The sequence below is a fragment of the Lupinus angustifolius genome, chromosome LG03, assembly GCF_001865875.1.
Source record: "Lupinus angustifolius cultivar Tanjil chromosome LG03, LupAngTanjil_v1.0, whole genome shotgun sequence".
Classification (NCBI taxonomy): Eukaryota; Viridiplantae; Streptophyta; class Magnoliopsida; order Fabales; family Fabaceae; genus Lupinus; species Lupinus angustifolius.
The window spans coordinates 14,423,827-14,446,972 of NC_032011.1; the positions used below are offsets into that span (position 1 = coordinate 14,423,827).

Here is a 23,146-nt window from a genome sequence, read left to right on the forward strand (position 1 = left end):
GCATTCCATGTTGGTCGAACTGCCTTATTCCCTGGCCAACCAAGAACTAGGCATGGTCGGACAAAGAGCTTAACCACACGCCTTACAATTTCCCGGGCATGGTGGACAACTTCTGGGACCACTACCCTGACATCTCGCCTATCACGCAGCCTGAAAATCTCACTTACCCTCTAGCCACACGACAAGGACAGACTGCAATACGGTTACCAGACTTGACACCATCTATACGGTTACTAGGATGGTCGGCCATGCCAACAGTACCCTTTAGAGCCACGTCATCCATCTCAACCATTATAAATAGGTTCCCCAATAGGAAGTATCACTATACTCATCTCTATTCTATTTTATTTATCATCACTTGTCATTATTACTCTTTACTCTCATTTATTGTTCACGAGCATTACCTCTCTAGTCTCATACACACTTGATCATCAAAAAACATTTTCAAGTACCTCCACTAGAAGGACCAAGTCTACTTTCGTCCAGTTACCAAAAAAACTTTTGCCCAAACATTCAGTCCAACCATTCCGATAAACCACCAAAAGAACATGTAGTATATAAATAAATGCAATAACCAATCATCAACAATAGTACAACCTCAAAATGAGGACACATAAAATTATGATATGTGAATCAGTTTTTACATTGGAAGAAAATGGAAGCAATCATAACGCACCCAATTATCCTCATTCATATTCATATTGTGGTAAAATAGATATTACACAATTTAAGAAATCCAAATGAAAAATAATACTCTTACTAATAAAAAGCAAATTTAAGAAAGAAAAGTCTTATCTATCACTAAAAAAATATGAACTTGTTGGATTTTCCAAGTGTGAATGAAGAAGTCCCACATTGGGCAAAAATGGATGAGTTAAAGAGCATATAAGTGGATGGACCCATAGACCTAATACCTTAAAGTTTTGGGTCAAGATGTGGTGTCAAGCCCACTTATATGCTTCTTTCACTTAGCCCATGGAGAAATGTTGTAACTCATGGATGAAGATCTCCCAACAAGTGGTATCAGAGTCGATGGTTCGACGACTCAATGGAGTATTGAAGCGACAAATGGTCAGTAGATCCATGAGGGATCCTTGTGTTGAAAGTCTTCCTGACGAGAGGTCAAGGCGGCGTGTTCTATTGATAAAAGGATAAGCCAACAATGGTGCAAGTAGATAGAGAGTTGAGCTTTGGTGTATCCAATACTTAGAGGGAAATTCACACTTGAGGGGGAGATGTTGGGTATTCCAAGTGTGAATGAAGAAGTCCCACATTGGGAAAAAATGGATGAGTTAAAGAGCATATAAGTAGATGGATCCATAGGCCTATGTTCCAATATATCGAAAGACTTCCTAGCAATGGGTGGCTAGGCGGCATGTTCCATTTGATGGCAGTACAGAGATTAACACTACAAGTTTGGAGAGCTAGGCTTTTGGTAACATCGTCAAGGATACTCATAAGGTCTATGTTGTGGGGGAGTAGTTAAAGAGAATTAGACATTGAACAAGATGGAGCCATATATTTGCTAAGGTGAAGATTCTTATGTAGATTTCCTAAGGAGCGATATATTCGTCTATTTCAATCAAGGTGGAGATTGTTGGGATGCTTGAAATATATTATTGTGTTAGTCTCACATTGTCTAGTATTGGAATAGAGTAGAGTAACCAATGTTATATATTGGACTCAATTCCCTTGTTATAAAGTGCACCAGATATAAGTACCAAATAGAAACACCTCATGGGCAAGTAGGCCCATGGGTATGCTAGGGTTTGTAATCCTTATTCTCTAATGATATCTTGGTAGCCGCTCAGCGCTCCCGAGGACGTAGGCACAATTGGTCGAACCTCGTTAACAAATCCTCTTGTTTCTTCTCTTATATTTATTCTATGCCTTTTGTTTGATTACTTGTGGTCAACGCTGCGCAATGATCGCTTCCGCTGCACCAACAATTGGTATCAGAGCCAATTGGTCGATGGCTCTTAACCCAAACAGTAGATAATGGCTAAAGAGGGTGAAGGCGTGATGGCTAGACAAGGGGTATCAAAGGTAGTGGCAAAGATAGAGAAGATGAGTTGAAGGAGAAGAAAACATAACGAAACTATTGTGGGGGCGATATGTGTTGATCCAGAACCCCATAAGTTTATGTATTGGGTTAGGATCAAGGTGGAGATAAGGACTCATGTGTTGAGTTTGACCTAGAGACAAATGCTGACAATATCTCTCTAGATGTTGAGAGAATGTTCTCATTTGAGATGAGAAGCGATATATTCTAATGGTGTGTCTGAGACATTATAGTGAAGGATATTAATTGTTAGAAGATCCGCAAAAGCACAGAGGCACTGACTGACTTTGATGTAGGGTGTAACATGGGTATTGGCTTTAATGCAAGTTGTAACACGAGCATTGGTAGATATGCAGGGTGTGACATGGACATTGGCTTGGATGCAACGATGTGACACAGACATTAGTTAGCATTGACGCAAGGTTTGTGTTGTGGGTATACTCCTTATGGTGGAGTATCATAGTTCTTTTGAACTAGGATTGTCAGGGTAGACAATGGTGGTAGCGGTTGAGGTTTTCCAAGGAAGTTCCAAGGTTCAGTTTGACTGAGTATTGAAGATGACGATTATTGGTGAACTTTTGTGTAGATGTTCCAATATATTGAAAGACTTCCTAGCAATGGGTGGCTAGGCGGCATGTTCCATTTGATGGTGGTACGAGAATTTGCACTGCAAGTTTGGAGAGCTAGGCTTTTGGTAACATCGTCAAGGATACACAGAAGGTCTATGTTGTAGGGGAGCAGTTAAAGAGAATTAGACATTGAACAAGGTGGAACCATATATTCGCTAAGGTTGAGATTCTTGTGTAGATTTCCTAAAGAGCGAGATATTAGTCTATTTCAATCAAGGTGGAGATTGTTGGAATGCTTGACATATATTATTGTGTTAGTCTCACATTGTCTAGTATTGGAATAGAGTAGAGTAACCGATGTTATATATTGGACTCAAGTCCCGTGTTATAAAGTGCACCAGATATAAGTACCAAATAGAAACACTTCATGGGCAGGTGGGTCCATGGGTGTGCTAGGGTTTGTAATCCTTATTCTCTAATGATATTTTGGTAGCCACTCAGCGCTCTCGGGGATGTATGTACAATTGGTCGAACCCCGTTAACAAATTCTCTTGTTTATTCTCTTATATTTATTTTATGCCTTTTATTTGATTGTTTATGGTCAATGTTGCGTAATTGTCGCTTTTGCTGCACCAACAAAACTTAATAAAATATTTAAAGGAGAATGAAGCAAATGATAACAAATCACCCACGAGATTGTGAAAGATGAAAAACGAGAACACATTGAAACATGAAAAATTATGAGGATGAAACTATGAAGACCTTTATAATCTATGGGAGAGGTATAAGTATTGATACGGAGTTTTTTTATTTGTAGAATTAAAAGTGTGACAAATATAACCAAAGATTTATTGAGTCTTCAAATAAAGAAGTCGAGGAATAAGTGATAACCTCTAACGATGACAAAGTTATTATGATATAGAAATTATACTAATACAATTATTAGTATCTCATTTGACTTTGTACTAATGAAAATCTCATTAATGATAGAAATATAAATATTGATATTTTTAAGGCAAGCTTGAAAAAAGTAAGTTTTAAAACTATAAGTAGGTTTTACTTTATTATAGTATGATAATTAATCATTTTTTTGTGTCAAGTAAATGCAAATGAGAAGCCTAACTTAGGATCCCAAATTAATTGTGCAGCACCCACTTTCTCTCACATTCATATATAGCTTTTAGACCCTTCCACTACATGACATTTATATGGATTAGTATCATCTATCTTGAATAATGTTCTATTTTATGTCTTAAACTAATTAAAATTTGACTTTTTATTATTTTTTATTTATAAAAATTTTCTATTATTCATGTAATAAAATGTGATAGACTTGAGTAAGAAAATAAGACATAATTGATAACAAGTGATTCTTGTCCCATTCAAAGTGCATAACAAAAGAGATAAATTATGAGTACATAAAATATTTTTTTAAGCTTGACTACTCTTATTTATTTTGAACTTGAGTTCAATATATTTGTTGGCTTATCTTCTTAATTAACGATAAACAATCTCACAGCCCTTATTATTAATTACATATTAACCATATAATAATATAAAATATTAATATTTATAATGAATAAATTATTAAATGAATTTATGTGTAAAGTAATATTTGAAAACACGTCAAATCTTAAATTGAATAAAAAAACAATAACATAGTAAATATAAGATTAGTTGTGTATGTAAAATAAATTTTGACACGATTAATTATGGGTTAGATATTGCAACTTGACACACACTCTTACAACAGGGATGCCCATTCACTCCCAATAAATAAATATGTAAAATGTTTCAAAAATGGCTGGCACACTTGACGAAATTACATACTATGTTGGTTTACTAAGCTGAAAAGCCTGAAAGGAAAATAAATTTTAAATGGAAAGAGCGGTGTTATATCCTCTACTAAATTTTTGTATAAATATTCTTATTCATAAGAAAGTGGATATGAAAATTATGAGTATCACTTTTTTATGGATATAAAAATTAGTAAGATGATATATTATTTTCAAAATGGAAATGAAGGTAGAGGAATAAGGATAAAAACTTGCATATATGTTTAAACATATAGATATGTAGATATAGTTGTATTTATATTTTTTTAGTGATATCATTTAGAACTATAATTTAATTAGAATTAAATTTTTAATAGATTAACATGATTTTATTAATTATATTCATATATATATATAGATAACAACTAAGGCGTAAATTATCTTTTATTCATTTTTGGTCTTCAAGACTTTAAACTCTTGTTTCCTTACTCCCCACGTAACTTTGAGGGCTCCATCGCCACTATGGATTTTTGGAAAATAGTGTTACCCATTCAGAACTCACTATCTCATTTGCTGGAAAAAATGTACTTTTTATTTTGAGCATTTTATAATGCAAATGTTTAATATTTATTTAGATTAATCTATCATATCACTCCATATACCAACCCTTATAATTAATAAAACATACATTAAATTATTAAAGATTTGAATTAGGTAACTTTAAGATTTGGAGAATAAAAAAAATCGTATAGTGTGAGATAATAAATTTCATCCTTCGTTTAGAAAATAATCACAATAAAATATATGATTTTATTCAAAATTGTTATTACAATTCTAAATTTTAATTTTTATTCAATTCAAACATAGAATCAATTTCTAAAGAAATGAAATTGAGATTATACCAATCTTAATATTAATTTTGTTGGAATCACAAATATTATTAATTATTAATCAAAAACAACCATTATAAAGTTGACTAGAACTAATATCCATGACAATCTTTCTCAATACATATATGGTTTCTGAATTTGCTTAAAATTTTCAACAAATTTATTTAAAAACTTATGAAAATAGCTATTTATCGGGAAAAAAAATATGAAAATAACTTTTGCATACATTATAGTACAAAAATATGAATATTTACTATTCAAATAGACCTTTAATATATTAAAATCTTATATTTAATTAATTTTTATAAAAGAATTATTTTTTGAATTCCATAACCATTTTCAAGGAGGGATTTATGTCACCACAAACAGAGACTAGCGCTTGGTAAATTTACTAAAAAGGAAATTGATTTATTTGATATTATGGATGACTGGTTACGGAGGGACAGTTTCGTTTTTGTGGGTTGGTCCGGTCTATTGCTCTTTCCTTGCACCTATTTCGCCTTGGGGGTTGGTTCACGGGTACAACCTTTGTAACTTCATGATATAGTGTAGAATGTCAAACTGTAGAAGAAAGATCATATGTCCCTAATCATATTTTATTTTTTGTCTAAATCTTATCATATATTATCGTATAAATAAAATAAAAATAACATTCTAATTGACCCGAGATAGAAAATGAGACAATCATTCAAGACATGTAATTTCTCCTTCACTTTTATATACACCCGTCAAAAGCTAATTTGCGGGACAACTTGTCATTTTCTCCTTATGCTAACTGTGCCTCCGACCAACCAAAACTTGTGCAAGAAGTTGTCACTTGTCACTTAGTATGTCACCTCTACATGTAACTGATTATTATTAAGGAAAAAAAATTCACTCCAAAATAAGTAATAACTAATTAAATTTCTAATTATTGATGCTAGAGTGACAAAGTTTACGGTGTAATAAATGCATTGTCTACCTTAGATAAGCAAAGCATCATCCTAATTTAAGTGTAAGACATTCTAATGTAAATGCAAATTCTTACTTTCTTTTTTTTCTTATTCCCAAAAATTATTCCCTTGCCCTTTTACATAAAGTTCTAGTACTTTTTGAATGTGTATTTACCCTTTTTAATAAGTGACATTCTTAGATATCGAATATTTTATATTTTTGTCATCCTAAGAATCTAATAAAACCTTATATTATTAAATTAATATTGCAAATTCTTACTTTATCTTATGTAAAATAAAAGAAATAAAACATTTATTCTTATATTCTAATTCATTAAAGGTAGAAATCTAAACTAATATTTAAAGAATTCCAATATTAATTAATGATTATGATTAAAATGTTTTAAAAATTAATTATAATAATATTAAAAAACTAATTTATCTAACATTTTAAATGCTAAGTTACCATTACCAATAAGATGTTATTTTAATAGTGTAAGTCTTTATTAGATCTCAATATCAAAATATTAATGATTCGATTATTGAAAACAATAATTATTGGAAGGCAATTATATACCGTAAAATTGATGAGTAGCCAAAATGTTAAGAGATCCTTTGTAATAGCAAAATGAAAAACGAAAAATTCTAAGTCACCATTTTAAATTTTCATATTTTTTTTCTTTGAAGAAGATAGAAGCACGTACCAAGTTTTACTTATATAAATAAAAATGGTGGGTGGGTTGTGATGTCTCACTGCACACTCCATTTTTTTATCTCTCTTTTTACATGCTCTCATTTCCCTTTACCTGATCACACACAAAAAAGTTGCTGAATAAAATCATGAATAATAAGCACTTTGATTCTAATATTCTGCTTCTCTTTATTTCTTTATAAGTTTGATCTCAGCTTTTTTATAAGCACTTTTTCTCTCTTTCTGTTTGATACTACTACCTTATGAGTTCTGTTGACCGTTGTTATCCACCCCGTGAAGAAGAAATGGCGGTTTTATCTCTCAATTCAGTACCTTTAGGGTTTCGATTTCGACCCACTGATGAGGAACTTATTGATTACTATCTCAGACGGAAGATTAATGGTAATTCTCAACAAGTTTGGGTAATTCGAGAAATCGATGTTTGTAAATGGGAGCCTTGGGATTTGCCTGGTTCGTGTTTTTTTCTCTATCCCCTTTTTCAATTATTGGTGAAGTTCTAGTTTTTTATCACTATTTTTCTCTTTCAAATTCCCAGGTTCTAATTTTTTATATGTTGAAAACTTGAAATCATTATATTATTTTTGTTTGTTGAAGCAATTGATGATAATTAAAGGTAAGATTTTGGTTTAAATGATTTGTGTCAGTATTGATTGTTATTGATGCTGAAGCAATTGGCGAGAAAGAAAAAAAAAAATTACAGATAGTGTGAGAGTTTTATATACTATCAGTCCATTATTTACCATTCATTCTCGATCATCATTCACTCTTCCAGAAAAGTAGTATGTAATACAGATGAATGAGGATGATGTAACGAAGTGTATAAATCTTTTTAGTGACAGTGATAAATATTACACTTTTGGCCATAACATGAGTGTGCAGTTAAAAGATTTTGGTTTAAATTATTTGGGTTAGTTTTGATTGTTATTAATGGTGAAGTAATTGGTGATAACATGAGTGTGCAATAAAATAATATGTGGAATGAATGGTTTAGAAGTACAAATGTAAAGTTATGATTTTTCTTCTAAGGGTAAGTATGTTATTTCAATTGTTAATTTGTGTTGTGCCGTGTTGTAGATTTGTCTGTGGTAAGGAACAACGACCCAGACTGGTTCTTCTTTTGTCCACAAGACCGTAAGCATCCAAACGGGCATCGATTGAACCGAGCAACCGGTCATGGGTATTGGAAGGCAACGGGAAAGGATCGCAAAATCAAGTCTGGCTCTCTCTTGATTGGAATGAAGAAGACTCTAGTCTTCCACACTGGTCGCGCGCCTAAGGGAAAGAGGACCCATTGGGTTATGCATGAGTACCGTCCTACCCTCAAGGAGCTTGATGGTACCAATCCTGGACAGGTTAACTCTCAGCTCCTATTTTAATTTTGCAATGTTATCTTTTTATGTATCTTTGTTATCATTGCATGGGGTTTTGAGTTGACATTGGATCGTTGTGAACTGAATAGCTATATAATGCCCATTTTACACATAGTTTTGATTTAATAAAATTCTGCACAATTGAATCAATCAGATATGAATTTATGTTTTGGTTTTGTTTCTTGTGTTACTACTAGTGATCTGAAAATTATTGGTTTTAAATTTGATACTTCCTCAAGGTCTTGTATTTATCTGAATCTCCTATCTGCTGTGTTTGTGTTAACCTCCATGACATTGCATATAATATCGCTTTGAAATATTCCCGAACAGTTAGTTTGATTTTTAAAGTTTTTGGTGATGTTTTATTTTTGTTCTTGTTATTTCTCAGGCTGCAGCCTTGTACTTTTCATTGCCTCTGTTCTCTTCCTCATAACCCTTATGCTGTACTTCCGAACATTTTATATTTATTAATTTCTGCCAGCAGCATCACTGCATCACACACCTAGCTAAGCAATTACATGAAGATATGATGTGCTGCTAACTTATCAATTTGGTTTTTATGGCTTTATATCAGAATGCATATGTCCTTTGCCGATTATTTAAGAAACAAGATGAGAGTCTCGAAATTCCAAAATGTGGTGAAGTAGAACCGACTACTTCAGATCCTACGGCAGCCAATTCCTCTCCAGAAGAGATACATCCAGCTGTAGATGTGGTTTCAGGATCTCCATTGCAAGTTACTGATGATAAGCATCAAGGAGTTGTTCATGAGAAGTCTCAGGGTAAATTATCCAATGTCATAAACTCTGGTGATGGCCATAGTGACAGATATGATGCTTATGATGGACAAAATCAAACTCAGGAACTTGCTGCAAAGGTTAGATGGACTAACTGAGTTTTAATATATTTTTAGTCAGCATGTATTTGCAATGCCAGGAGTTTGTAGTACATATGACAACATTTATTCTTTTTACTCATCCCTTTTCAAAGATAGTTCTTCAAGGAAGACATCATATCATATCTTTAGATCATGCTGGATAATCCAGGCTATTTAGAGTATCACTAAAAGTTATTTAAATCTTTATTCACAGTAATGAGCACAATCTCTAAAATAAAAAGAATCTAGTTGTCGCAACTTGATTTTCGATTCCTGTGAGCGACACTTGTTGGGAGGGGTAGTCACTCACCCCAAAAGGGATTAGTTCCTTACCCAAAGGGTGAGGAGATACACTTGGTAGTACAAAAAAATACTTGATTTTCGATTAAAATCGGTTACACGACTTAGGAAGAGAGAGAATGAAATTCCACCCCTCTGAATGATTTAGAGTCATTACTACGTTTTTTGTGGACAAAGCATAGAAACCATGATATGCGGTTTTTTTGGTACGAGTACTTACTACGTGGTATGTTACTCTGTCAACATACCTATACGTCAGAGGTTAGTTGATATGTTCGGTATGCTCTTTATACTTATATCATTATCATTGACTATTAATTAATAATATATTTTAAAATGTTTAATTTTATTTGATTTAATTATGTAGTTAATTTGGTTCATTCATGATATAATGTGATTTAATAATTTGATTATGTTTTACTTAAGTGTATCACATTGATTAGGGCAAACTTACTAAATAAGACCATTTAAATTTTGAGAAAAATAACTCAAGATTTTTTTAAGTGTGTATAAGTACAAAATACCTTGGAGTGTCCAAATAAGCCCACACCACCTAATACTCAATCCTATCAAAACCCTAATTTCATTCCAATCCTATTTAGGTTGATCCGATGCTGCATCTTCTTCTTTTGTACTACCCCTCTCTCTGTTGCGATTGTTGCCTCCACTTTTCCCCTTCTCTTTGTTTTTTGCTTGGAATATCAACTTCCTTCTCATATGTGGTTGGAGTTGCATAATTGGAGATATGACAACTTGAAGTCTATGGACGAGGAAGATGTCGTCTTAAATAGTGGTTCACTTGGGATTGAATATTAGTATGCGAATTGAGACATATTGGTTCGCAAAAGCACCACGAACCAGTACTCGCAAACTGATACTCGATTCGGCCAAACCAACGAATCTGGTTTCTATGACATAGTCAATGAATTAGAGGTCTCAGTTCGTGAGTTGATTATGGATCGAGGAAGATATTAGCATCATATCCGTCCGTGTTAAAACAATAACCTCGCTAATTTTATGGACTAATTTATACCATTTGCTTGCTCAATTAAATATTTAATTATTAAGAGAACTACTATGTTTTTTATTAGGGTATCTCACATGAGTTTATCTTTCTCCTACCTATCCATAGGTGTAATAGGGAGATTAATACTGGTAATTGTGGATAGAAAATTGTTACAAAATTAATTAATAGATTGATTTTATTTATATTAATTGAGGCTGAAAGATAAGAAGTAGATCATAAACATTCCTCTCTAATTTGGGAGATGATAGAGACATTACTAATGATTGTGGCCGCTTCTCAATTCGAATTGAAAGGAAAGCGACCATGCTATTGGGACATTTCCTCATGTTCTCAATTCAATTTAATAAATGCATTTATATTAATAAATGTTTAATTAATTGCAAAGAGACAATATTGATCATAAACCTTCTTCCGCTTCGAGAGGTGGTAGAGACAATACTAATGAACACTACCGCTTCTCAACTCAACACACAAGAGTTAAGATATGACATGGGCCTTGCTATTAAATTCATAAATATATTTTTTATTAATTATTTAAGTAGAAACATTTATATTAATATTTATAAAATGAATTATTTTAAATAATTAAAAGAGAATTATAGCGAAGAGACAATGGTCTTGAACTGTCTTCCTGCTTTGAAAGATCACAGAGGCGATACTGATGACAACGACCACTTCTCAACTCGGAGCATGAATTATGATACGAAACGAGCTGTGACATTCCTATTAAATTTCCAAATTAATTTTATATAGAATTGTTTTTTGAGTAATTAATTAATTGAGTTAAGAGAAAGGGACAATATTGGTTGTGTACTGTCTCCCTATCCCGGGATGTTAGAAGCAATACTAGCGATCATATATGATTCTTATTCTTAGTCGGAAAGAAAGATAAGACATGAGTCGCTATCTCATTCTTAAACCCTTTAAAATAATGTTCAAAACATTTTTATGAGTTTTGAAAATTATTATTTCACTTTACTTTATTATTTAATTATCATTAGACCACTTCTTTGTTTCTTCTAATGTTTTCATTCCCCTTGATTTGATTGTACGTACATTGGAATTCTCGTTTTAATACTTATATTTCTTTCTACAGGAGGAAGAACAATGGAAAGAGTGGTTGAACTTCGATGTAATTTTCGACCCCAAAACTGATAGCATTTATTGAACTAAAGTCAATTTTACCATGTAGCCAACCTTCTCTGTTTCTACTGATGTTTTCATTCCCCTTGATTTGATTGTACGTACATTGGAATTCATGTTTGAATACTTATACTTGCTTTCTACAGGAGGAAGAACAGTGTTTGAACCTTGATGTAATTTTCGACCCCAAAACCGAGCTATTAGATGCCGATTTATTCTCTCCATTAAAAACACATATTCCAACAGATTTTTCTTTTCAAGCAAACAATGAATCAGATGGTCTTTGTGCAGATGAGACAAATATTTCAGACTTCTTTGATTCAGTTGTTAACTGGGACGAAGTGTTGTGTGAGAACTCTGCCAGTGATAAGCAGAAGAGCAATATTGGGTTATCTCAAAATGATCGGAAGATGGCTTCCCCACCGGATGTTATTAGTATCGACCATGTTTTCAATGTAGCCAATGATTCTGAGCAACCAACAAACTATAATAATACGGTTCCTAGCGGCGATACTGGAATCAAGATAAGGACTCAACAGATGCAAAACGAACAGGCAAAAGGGTGTATAAACTATCAAAATAGTATGGTTGCTAGTGCTGATGCTGTAATCAGGAGAAGGACTCGACAGGTACGAAATGAACAACCAAATAGGAACTTTGCAGAGAAAGGTACTGCACAAAATAGAATTCGCTTGGTTAGTCAGATGGCATTTCACTCAAGCTGTGCACTGGAAGGGCATAATTTAAAAGCAGACACTGAAGGGGTAAGGAGTTATTTTATTTAGCTTGCATGTTCTTAAGAGATTCTCTATGCATGTGTCTGAGATTTGTTTTCTTTTGTAGGAGAAGAAAGCTTCAGAAAATCATGCTGCTGATGAGAGTTCTACTGCTACTAGCATGGTGAAAGAACCCGAGTCAACTGACAGTAGAAAGATTTCTCTACAAGTTTCAAATGCCGGTTTGGTCTTGCGATTAAAAGACATCTTATTGCTTAGAAGGGTTCCTTTTGTGTCAAAGACGACCTCCAATCTTTTCATGTGGTCTTATGTTATTATAGTTTCTTCTGTTGCAGTGGTCTCATTAGTGCTCTTTGCTAGCATGTGGGGATATGTTTAATTTTGAACTGCTAGGAGATCATTAGTGAGTAATTTGCCTAATTTTCCTTTTCTGTTGGACCAGTTGAGGAAGCATGTAGGAGTGACTTTAATAGATTTGTTGATAGCTGAAGATATATGTTTTATGCATATGAAGTTGGTGCATGATATGAAGTCTGTGTACTATGTTGCTGTATAGTATGATTAGAAGTTTCCCCATTTTCATATCTTATGCAGCTCCATATTTTATGTTCATTTTACCATTTCATATGCAAGAGATAAATATTTTATATTAGTATTAGGTTAAAAGTATTAACTTATATGTAGAAAAATACTGAACTTTGGTAATGTTTATCTGGGTAACTAGTTTTACTTGTCAAGGCTTTCTTTCCAATTTAGGATTTGTCACAAAGTGGATGTTAGTGTAGTTTAAGTTACAAACATTATTATTTCATTGTTTTTTGAGTTAAATTTTAAAGAAAAATTAAGGTTTAAGAGTAATGAAATATATTCGTGAGATAATTTTAAAACTTTTTCAATCATTTATCTCAATTTCGAAACAAACCTTTAAAGCTAAAATTGAAAACTGATATTTGTTTTGAGTATGATAAGAACTAACTATTAGTGAGTGGGGTTATATTTATGCAAGTATAAAACCTTTTATATGTCTTGGTTTTGATCCTTTTGATATGTTTTTTTACATCCATTGTTTTCTTATTAGAATATTGTTAGATTAATTGATTAAAAATATAAATTTCAGATTACTATTCTTTAATTCTATGATTTTCTAATCATTTAGCCTTTATTTGGTTGGAGAGAAAGAGAAGGAGAAGAGAAAGTTCTTCTTTCTCTCATTTGGTTGAGGAGAGAATACAAAAGGAGAGAGTAAAAGAGGAAGTGAGACCCACCAAAATTTGTTCTTCTCTTATATGAAGAGAAAATGAGGGAGGAAGAGTGAAAGAGTAAAATTACTCATTTATCTCTTTTTCTATACAACCGAACAACACAAAACTTCTCTTCTTTTCTCATCTTTTTCTCTCTTTTCAAGTTTTTTTCCTCATATTTCTATTTTCTTACTTTCTTTCCTCCAACCAAATGAAACAGAAAAGTACATGAAACAAATCAATTGAATTTGATTGAAGGGATAAGATGAAACAAATCAACTAAACCTGTATGCCATCAAATCAAGTAATTAGTACGTACCTAAAAATTTAAATTTTTATAAAACAAAAGTGGCACTACAATTGAGCCTATACAGACGTTGACGTTGGTAACTTGGTATACATATTACTAGCCAAAATAGCAGTCTATAATACCTACTCTATGTAGAAACCCTAAAAGGCATAACCTACGGTGTTGAGTAAGCTTATATTAGTATTATTATTATGACCTTCAAAAATAAAGTATATTCTCATCACAGGAGATAATCCCTCATATAGTAAAATTATGATAGCTTTATTTAATCATTTTTATACAAATATTTCTAAAAACTAAAAATATATCAAATATGTTATGATTTTTTCTAGCGAAAGGAGATAACTTATTTACAGATATAAGAAGATATTTTATTCTCTATCACATAAATAATATATATTAAGCTTCATAGATTATAAATAGATAAAATAAAAGAGAAAAATATATGGACCGACAGAATATAAGTTTTATATATTTTCAGTGCATTATCCATCATTCTAATAATGATGATGTATAAATCTTTTTTTGGGTAAGTTATGCATTACATTTTTTTGATAAATTAATCTTTTTTAGAGTTTGTGACTACTCTGTCAACAATGTAACTCATAGGAATCAAATTCTATGACCTTATACTCAAAATAAAAATACAATTAAACCAGCTAAAATCTTAATCAGTACAAAATCCGATAACTAACTAGTCATCTTAAACACTCCTTTCTTATCTTTATTCCTACTCACTTTCCTATTAATCAGTAATCAGGTACAATCTCAATCTTCTATCGATCCCCCAATTTTCATATCCAATCTCAATCTCAATCTCAATTCTCACAAACTACGATATTTAATCTCACACCCTCACACAAAGCTGTTTCAAACCCTTCTCATAATTTCACCCAAACTTTCAAAATCGCTTTTCTTTTTAATCAGCTTAATCCATGAAAGGTGTTGGCTCATGTAACGATTGGTCATATTATGCATCACCTTCTTCAAATTTATCAGCTTTTGCTGCACCCTTTAATCGACCCAATCCCAATGATTCTTCAACCCCTTTTGTTGATTCATCTGAATCTGTTCAACCCCAATCTCATGTTCATGATTTCTTTGTAAACCCTACAAGGGAATTGGATTCAACTCAATCTGCAACACCATCTGTGTCCCAATTTCTTTATCTTAACCCAATGGGTTCGCCACCTGAACCTAAAGATTCGTTTTTTATGAACCCTAGAAGAGAATTGGATTCAAATCAATCTGCAAAGCCATCTGTGGCGCAATTGCGTAATTTTAACTCTTTGGGTACTCATAACCTTTCGGATCAGTTCTTTTATGATCTAAGTTCCACTAGCACAAAACCAAGTATTGTTGAAGCACAACCTTATTATCCTTCATATATTTCATCCCCAAATGGTGATCCTACTCCTTTGGTGGCGGCGCATAATTATTGGTCTTCGTCTGGGTTCACACATCTTGGTGAATATGCGAAAAAGTCACCGGAGATAGGGGTTCATGGCTTGTGGAATCATAATGGTTTGATAGGTGAAGAAAGGATGAAGCAAGGTATATTTGCCCTTATTTTGGTGCTTTTCAATTTCTTCAGCTCATTGTAGTTTTGTTGTATTGCTTTTCATTTATTGAGATTATATATTTAATCAAGAGGAAAAGCGTTTTTTTAAATTTTAACTGCTTGAGGATTATGTAACATGAGTAAGATGATGGAAGCATTAAGACTGAAATAATTATTGGAAAATTATTGCATTGAGTTTCGCAGTCCCGTGGACAAATTCTTACATAATCTAAGAGTTGTATATTAAATACCAATCCAATGAAAACATGTCATAATTGAACCTAGAGTATGTGTGTATCTGAGCATATATCTCACCCATTTGTGGTGTTTTAGTGGTAAACTGTAAAGTTTATTTGAACTAGGCACTTCTCTTGCATCTTTTACCCCCAAAGTTAGGAACTGGAAAGAATAAAGTATTTTATACTTTATATGCAATTTTTATGGCTATGGGATAATGTTAGTAATGTTAATTGCGAAATTGATGTTCCAAACTGTTAATGAAGCTTGTGCCTCTAATTGTAATGATATGATCCGAGAATAATTTTTAATTTTGACTTTCTTGAAAATCAATAAGATTAATGTTCTCTCTGTTTCTAATTACTCCCGACGAAGTTTAAAAAAAAACATTATTTAACCATGTGCTTAAAGGGACACTAAATAAAAGTAAGAGAAGTGAATTATATTTGTATGATTCTGGGTGGGAAGTCAACTTCTCATCTTCTTTGTCAAAACTAAGTGTGGAAAAAATATTTCATTGAATGCAGGATGCCAAGATTTGAATGGCGAGGCTCTGCTGCTTCCACACCAAATGTTTGGTCGGGAAAAAAGCTGTGTGCCAAAAAATGCTGATCATTCAGATGATAAACCTTGCTGGTGGGAAACTGTGAAACCCATGCCAGTTGAATTTACAGCTACATCTTTTACGGGATCCCCTTCAGCGCCTCTAGAAACTTATCTTGCAACTAACTCTGTTGCTATTGACTCTGGGTCAGGGAACCTTCACTTACCATACAGTGGTTCACATGACAAACCCTTGGGGCAGCATGATAAACCATCAAGTGTTAATACAGTATTTTCAACACCTATAGGAGGGTCAATTATGGATATTGGCAATACTATAGCAGATGGAGACCCTGGTAACAATAATTTCTATAATATAAAGCAGGCTTATCACATGCCTAACCCCGGAACTGCCGGTGGCTTTGATTTAAGTCATCTCCGCGCGCATTTAGAAAGAGACAAACATTCCACATCAACCAATGCAATGATTTCAGAGAAGGTTTCAAGGGAGGTTGTGAATGATATATTTAAAGAAAGGCATGGATTTCAAAACCCTCATGCAGGCCTGGATAATTTAAGTTTGACACTTAATGCTATTGAAGATATCAATTCTGCTGAGAAATCCTTTGAGGATGCTGATCGATGTAATCCTACTTTAGACTCACCCTGCTGGAAGGGAGCCCCGACTGCTCACTTCTTTCGTCGTGAAGATTATGTGGCACTGTCTCCAGAATATTTGCACAAAAAAGAAGAGTACATTGGCTCTGCCATTCAAGAGCCTCAGAATTATTCACTTGATAACAATAATTTGAAATATCCATCCGAAAACTCAAACAGCTATCACTGTCAGGAAACGGGTTTAGAAGGTTCTTCAATGAAACGTTCAGTTACAAAGGATGCATCTGAAGATTGCAATTCATATGGTGCAGCGAATGCTGGTTCTTTTCAGACCGAGTCAAGCCATGACTGTGGGCTTCAATATCTGTACGACACTACTGAAACAAAGGAATATAGTGTTCCATCAACCAGGCCAACTTATGTCTGTGAGTCTGGTTCTTCTCACACCTTGCATCAAGTTCTAGACGAAAACAATTTGATGTATAAAAAACAGCATACTTTATGCTTTGGAGGTGCAGATGCTGGACCAAATGTGGTTGAATGTGTGGAACATAGTGCACCTACAACAGGTGGTGCAGAAGGTGGATGCAATATGAATAAATGCATGGCTACACCTTATCCACCGAAAGATGACCAGTATAAGCGTTCTCTGGCATCAGATGCACTTAATACACTTGAAAAAACACCTGGGGAAGTATCAACTGAAAAATTAAATGTCCAAATGCTTGTTGATACAATGCATAATTTGTCAGAGTTGCTTCTTTGTCATTGTTTGAATGATGCCTGTGAAATGAAAGAGCGAGATCACGATATCCTTAAAAAGGTGATCAATAATCTTAATGTTTGTGCTTTAAAGAAATCTCAACAAATTATCCCTGCACGAGAATGTCTTTCCCCAAAGCCAGAAACTTCTCGGGGTGCTGGAGAAGCATGCGAGATTCAACAGGTAGTCTCTTATTTTCATATATTCAAGAATATTGTTCAGCTCTTTGCTGGACAGGTATTTTCGTAGTTTCTTCTAATTTATTTGCCTCATTGATTGATGTTAGGAATATAACAGAAATTAAAATTCACGCTTTCACACATGATGAATATGAAATGAAAATTTGAAAACTGACTTAGCCAATGGCCACTTTTACTGGTCATCATAGTAAGTTAACCGATTTCCATGTGATAATAGATGCTATGAAGTGTTCTGATTAAATACTTTGAAGTGCCAGACAAGGCTTATCTTTATGTCTAATATATAATTCATCATCTGTTTTTAAAGAATTAGATGCAACATGCTTGATGCTGCTGCTGCAAGTTTCTGAGCAAAATCTAGTCTATATGTTCATAATACTAACATGCAACCTCATCTCGGCTCTAAATTAAAACACAAGAATAAATCTTAACAATAAAACTAAAGAAATCATATAGCAGGGTTAAGACACATTTATTATATTGCATACAATGTTTTGATGGAATAGAGAAATATGTAGCTAAAGACGCTGCTTATAATAATTATTCTAATCTGTAGCATGTTAGATGCTTAGTTTAGATCATATTATTTACCCATTAATTTACAAAGAAAAGGACAGGTTTCTTGGTTGTTTTGGTTCCAGGATATTAAAGATGGTGTTTTATGTATTTTATATGCTCTTAAATTATTAGAGCTGCATTACAATTTCTGTATGTTTTCTGGTTGCACTCAGAGTTCAACTTTGGAGAAGCCCCGACTAACCAATATAGGACCAGAGAGCTCTAAGGTTGAGCATCAGAATCCGCTTGGTCAAGAGGCAAATAACTTGCATTTGAGATCTAAGAATCCAAACCGGAAGCTTTCAGATTCCTTTTCCTCAAGGGATAAAGCAGAAATAGAAAAGGAAGATAAGATGACTAAGGTGCTTTAATATCTAATACGATGTTATTTCTCTCTATTTACTAATACATGTTTTTGTACTAGAAAGTTGACAAATTACATTGGAAGGAAGGAAAAAAGTAAATATGGTGATATACTTTTGATTTGTAGGCTCTGAAGAAGATTCTTAGTGAGAATTTCCATGAAGATGAAGAATCAGATTCTCAGACTTTACTATATAAGAATCTATGGCTTGAGGCTGAAGCTGCACTGTGTTCTGTCTCTTATAAAGCTCGCTATAATCAAATGAAGATTGAAATGGAGAATCATTCTCACAAACAAAAAGGTTTACATTTATGACTCATCTTATAATTGTCTTGGATATTTAACCTTGGAATTTGATTATGTAATTGATTCATTTTGGTTCTTATAAGTGTCTTATAACAATCTGCCTTTGTATCTTATATAATGCTGTAGACACAGAGGAAAAATCAAATCCCGAGGTTGTTCCAAATTTAAGTGAAAATTCTGCAACCAAAGTGCACATTGATCCAAACCATGATTCTTTTGTCCAGGAATTGCATGAGTTCAATACTAACTTTCTAAATTGTATAAATGATTTGCAATTTTCTGCCGATATGAACAAGCCTAATGCAATGACACCTGAAGTAAATGTTACTCAAGACCTTGACAGTTCCATCTATAGTTCTACTATTCCCTGGACAGACAAAGAAGTTGAAGATGATGATGCTTCTGTTATAGCCAGGTTCCGAGTTCTCAAAGCTCGTGCTGAAAAGTCATGCATGAACACTTCCAACCTGGAGGAACCATCGGACGTAGCGGACAAGTTGGCACCTATAGAGAGAGATAATCAAAAGCAAATTAACCTTAACCAGGATTCTCCTATTCCTGGCAAAAACAAGGCTGATTATGAAACATCTGTTATGGCTCGATTTCATATTCTCAAATCCCGGGCTGAAGATTCAAGTACAATTTCCTCTGAAAGGATACTGTCAGATGATGACATGGCAATTACCAAAGATGATGCATCAGAGGGTAACAGTTTCAATGCCCATGTAAATGCTTCAGGGGCGGTATTCATGAAGTCAATTCCAAAGGAGGAATATGTTCTGGATTTCGATGACCGTCAAGAAGATCTGCATCGTGTGACATGTGAGGATGTCAGTCAGCTTCCGACCTATTGCATCGATGGCTTAGTATCAGACTGGGAACATGTTGAGAAGAGGAGCTTGTAGGGCTAGACTTTGAAACATCAGGAGTTGCAGTAAATAAATAAATGGGATGTTTATGGATCAGACTTTTCTTGTTATCCTTTATCAGACAGACATATTTTAGTATTTGGTCTTATGCAAGTCTCTACTGTGTCTGTCTTTAACTATGTCGAGTACCTTTTTATATCTATATTATGCATATTTGATCATTTGCATGTGTGGATAATATTATAGTAAAAATGATAATAAGGTTAAGTGACCATATTGACATGATCAAACTATTTAGTCATTTACCAACAATGCGTTGATCTAATGATGTAAGGCCCTACTAGATCCCCAAGGGTGAGAGTTCGACTCTTGTGAGCGACATTTGGTGGGTGGGGCGCAGTCACGAATCCTGAAAGGGATTAGTTCCTTACCCAAAAAGATGAGAGCGGTGTTGTTAAAACCGTACCGGTTATCAAACCGGTCAGGGTACTGGTATAGTGGTACAGTGGTTCAACCAGTGGTTCAGTAATTAAACCGCATGCCGGTTAAACCGAACATACCTACTTATATTTATATATATATATATATATAAACCTATAACAAAAAAATTCCAAATAGGTAGCTCAAATTTATAATCAATATTTATAATGTACTCAAAATTCACATAAATAAATAACTTTAAGTCTTTAACAAATTCAAAGTCTAAATTAAAAAACATATATCAAACCAAAAGTATCACTTAACAACTGCAAAATATAAATAAATGACATAAGTTCACAACTCATTCTACAAAACAAATAAATTTGGAGTTTTAACATTTAACATTTAACACTAATGAGTCAAAGTTGTCTTATATGAATATTATACTTTTCTACTAAATCCTATCTTCAGAAAGATGTGTCACCTTGTAATGAATTTTTAAGTTTTTAAGTTTTTTTTTTTAAAAAAAAAATATTTGTATAAACCGGCCGGTTTAGTAAAATATCGGCCGGTTCACCGGTTTTGACCGGTTTTGATACTTGACCGGTTCAACACCTGTACCGTACTGGTTAGAGGCCCGGTTCACCGGTTTTCTGGTTGAACCGGCCGGTACGATACAGTTTTAATAACTATGGATGAAAGGATACATTTGGTAGTACCAAAATTATTTAGTCGTTTCATAATCAAATATAGATGTGTCTAGTTGTTTTTCGGTGCTGATTTTCATGAACTATACAAGCATGCATAAATATTTTATAGATATACACTTACTTACATCTATATAACTTTCACTTTCTGGTTGTAATAGTCTTGATTTTGACACAATATATTTTGATTTTTGCACATTATGTAGAGATATAAAGTGGTGCATCCATGTGGTAGAGTAAGAAACATTTTGTACTTTCTACTTCAGAGTAATGCTAAACACCATCCTTGTGCGTTATCCTTATGTGGCAAGGTTTAGAGAAGCTCCGATGCATGTTTTTTATCATTAAGTTGTTGTAGTGTATCAATTAGATAGATTGTGAGATCCATTTAAAAATTTTGTTAAACTGTTTGAAGTATTGAGAAATCTGAAAATGTGAAGAAATATATTATGGGATCCACTTTTAAAACTGCTAAGAACTACCTCAAACATATATTTAAATCATACCTTAAGAGTAGAGATGGCAAAATGGGCATTGCTCGCGGGTGCCTGCATAGCCTTCATTTTTTTGCGGGCAGGGCATGCATATTTTTTCCCTCCAAGACCGCGGACATTTCCATTGGGCAATGTGGACGGCCCACAAACAATATTTAAGAAAAATTTAAGAAAATTTCAAATAAGTTATTACGTAATGTGATTTTTAATCCCTAAAAAATTGTAATATAATGTGATTTGATCACTTCATATAAAATATAAAAGTTTTTGTTAATTTTTTATCTTCAACTACATTATTTTATTTATTATATGAATTTTTAATTTTCTTTTAATTATTCAACAATGTCCGCGGGCCGTCCGCAAGCCCGTTAGCCCGTTTTAAAACAGGTAGGGCACTGAATTTTGTCAGTAAAGCCAATGTGGGCATGCTCGACCCGCTTAAATTATTGCGGGCATGGGCTAAACGGGTCGGGCAGACCGTTTTACCATGTCTACTTAAGAGAGGTAGAAGATTTGGGATTTATTTCTCAAATTAGTTCTTAGGGTGGAAGGCAGGGATGAATCCAAAGATGGTGTAAAATTGAATAATTCTGGTTGTTAATTAGTTTTAGTTTTTCCTTTTCTATTAGTTTATTCCTTTCCCTTTTTGGGTTTTTAGTTAGGGTAGTTGGATTTGTTTAATTAACAATCTTCCTCTTTTAGTAAGGGTAGTTTTCTTTCTGTTGTTATATATTCCTTGTTTTTCCTAAATTCATTCAATTCAATAAGAAATTTTCAGTTTCTTTCTTTACTCTCTTCAATGGCATGTTGTTATATCCATATTTTTTTTCTTTAAGAATTCGAAGATGGTATTAAAGCTTATATATAAATTTAACTAATATATCTCATTCATAAAAGATTTCTCCATAATAACCATGAAAAGTTGCTCCTGGAGTCGCCAAATAAGGATAGTCGATCTTATTACTACAAAATCACTTTGAACCATGTTTAACAGAAAGACGGATAATCCTTGCTCATTATTAGACAATCACATATTCGCAAACCCCGTGTGGGGCTAATAGTTTTCATTTCCCATCTCATGGGAAACCCTTTTCGCTTAGCCCTACCCCTAGGGGTATTTTAAGGATAAGTTCTATAGGAACTAGACGATCCTATTTGATCAAAAACCTAGCGAAAAACTCTCATCTTGTTCTTTCACACACTCTTCTTCCTATAAATTCTTTCTCATCTCAATTTTTTTCTTTCAAAAGCTTCTGCACCATTCTCTAATCCTTCCTTTTCCTATGGCGAATCAAGATTATACAAATTTCAATTCAAACTCGTTCAATCCCTCTTTCTTGCATCCAAGTTAGAATCCAACTTTGGTTCTTGTTTCACCCTCAAAATGACAAAAACTACCACTCCTGAAGCAGAGCCATGAATCTAGCCATTCAATACAAGAATAAAGAAGAGGTCATAAATAGAAGCTTGCTTCGGCCTCCTAAGACTCATCCCCTTTATTCTTAATGGAGCAGATGCAATACCATGGTTCTATCATGGTTACAACATTCAGTGGAGCACA

At 33.5% G+C, this 23,146-nt stretch overlaps 2 protein-coding genes across 9 annotated transcripts; both read left to right on the forward strand.

Moving 5' to 3' along the window:
- On the forward strand, positions 6,995–12,987 carry LOC109343464 (NAC domain-containing protein 62-like). Of its 3 annotated transcripts, XM_019581750.1 has the most exons (7): positions 6,995–7,390; positions 8,015–8,292; positions 8,885–9,187; positions 11,611–11,646; positions 11,804–12,421; positions 12,501–12,616; positions 12,677–12,987. In XM_019581750.1, the coding sequence occupies exons 1-7, from the start codon at positions 7,183–7,185 to the stop codon at positions 12,771–12,773; spliced, it is 1,656 nt and encodes a 551-aa protein (XP_019437295.1). In that variant the 5' UTR covers positions 6,995–7,182; the 3' UTR covers positions 12,774–12,987. The 3 variants fall into 3 exon arrangements, with proteins under 3 accessions (XP_019437295.1, XP_019437293.1, XP_019437294.1); XM_019581748.1 differs by having other exon boundaries at positions 12,501–12,987; XM_019581749.1 differs by having other exon boundaries at positions 11,831–12,421; positions 12,501–12,987.
- Positions 14,623–20,185, forward strand: LOC109343465. Of its 6 annotated transcripts, none has more exons than XM_019581753.1 (7): positions 14,623–14,705; positions 14,873–15,499; positions 16,271–17,850; positions 18,599–18,787; positions 18,916–19,090; positions 19,222–19,994; positions 20,025–20,185. In XM_019581753.1, the coding sequence occupies exons 2-7, from the start codon at positions 14,881–14,883 to the stop codon at positions 20,031–20,033; spliced, it is 3,345 nt and encodes a 1,114-aa protein (XP_019437298.1). In that variant the 5' UTR covers positions 14,623–14,705; positions 14,873–14,880; the 3' UTR covers positions 20,034–20,185. The 6 variants fall into 6 exon arrangements, with proteins under 6 accessions (XP_019437298.1, XP_019437300.1, XP_019437301.1 ...); XM_019581756.1 differs by having other exon boundaries at positions 14,628–15,499; positions 19,222–19,600; positions 19,634–19,994; XM_019581758.1 differs by having other exon boundaries at positions 14,628–15,499; positions 16,271–17,746; positions 17,789–17,850.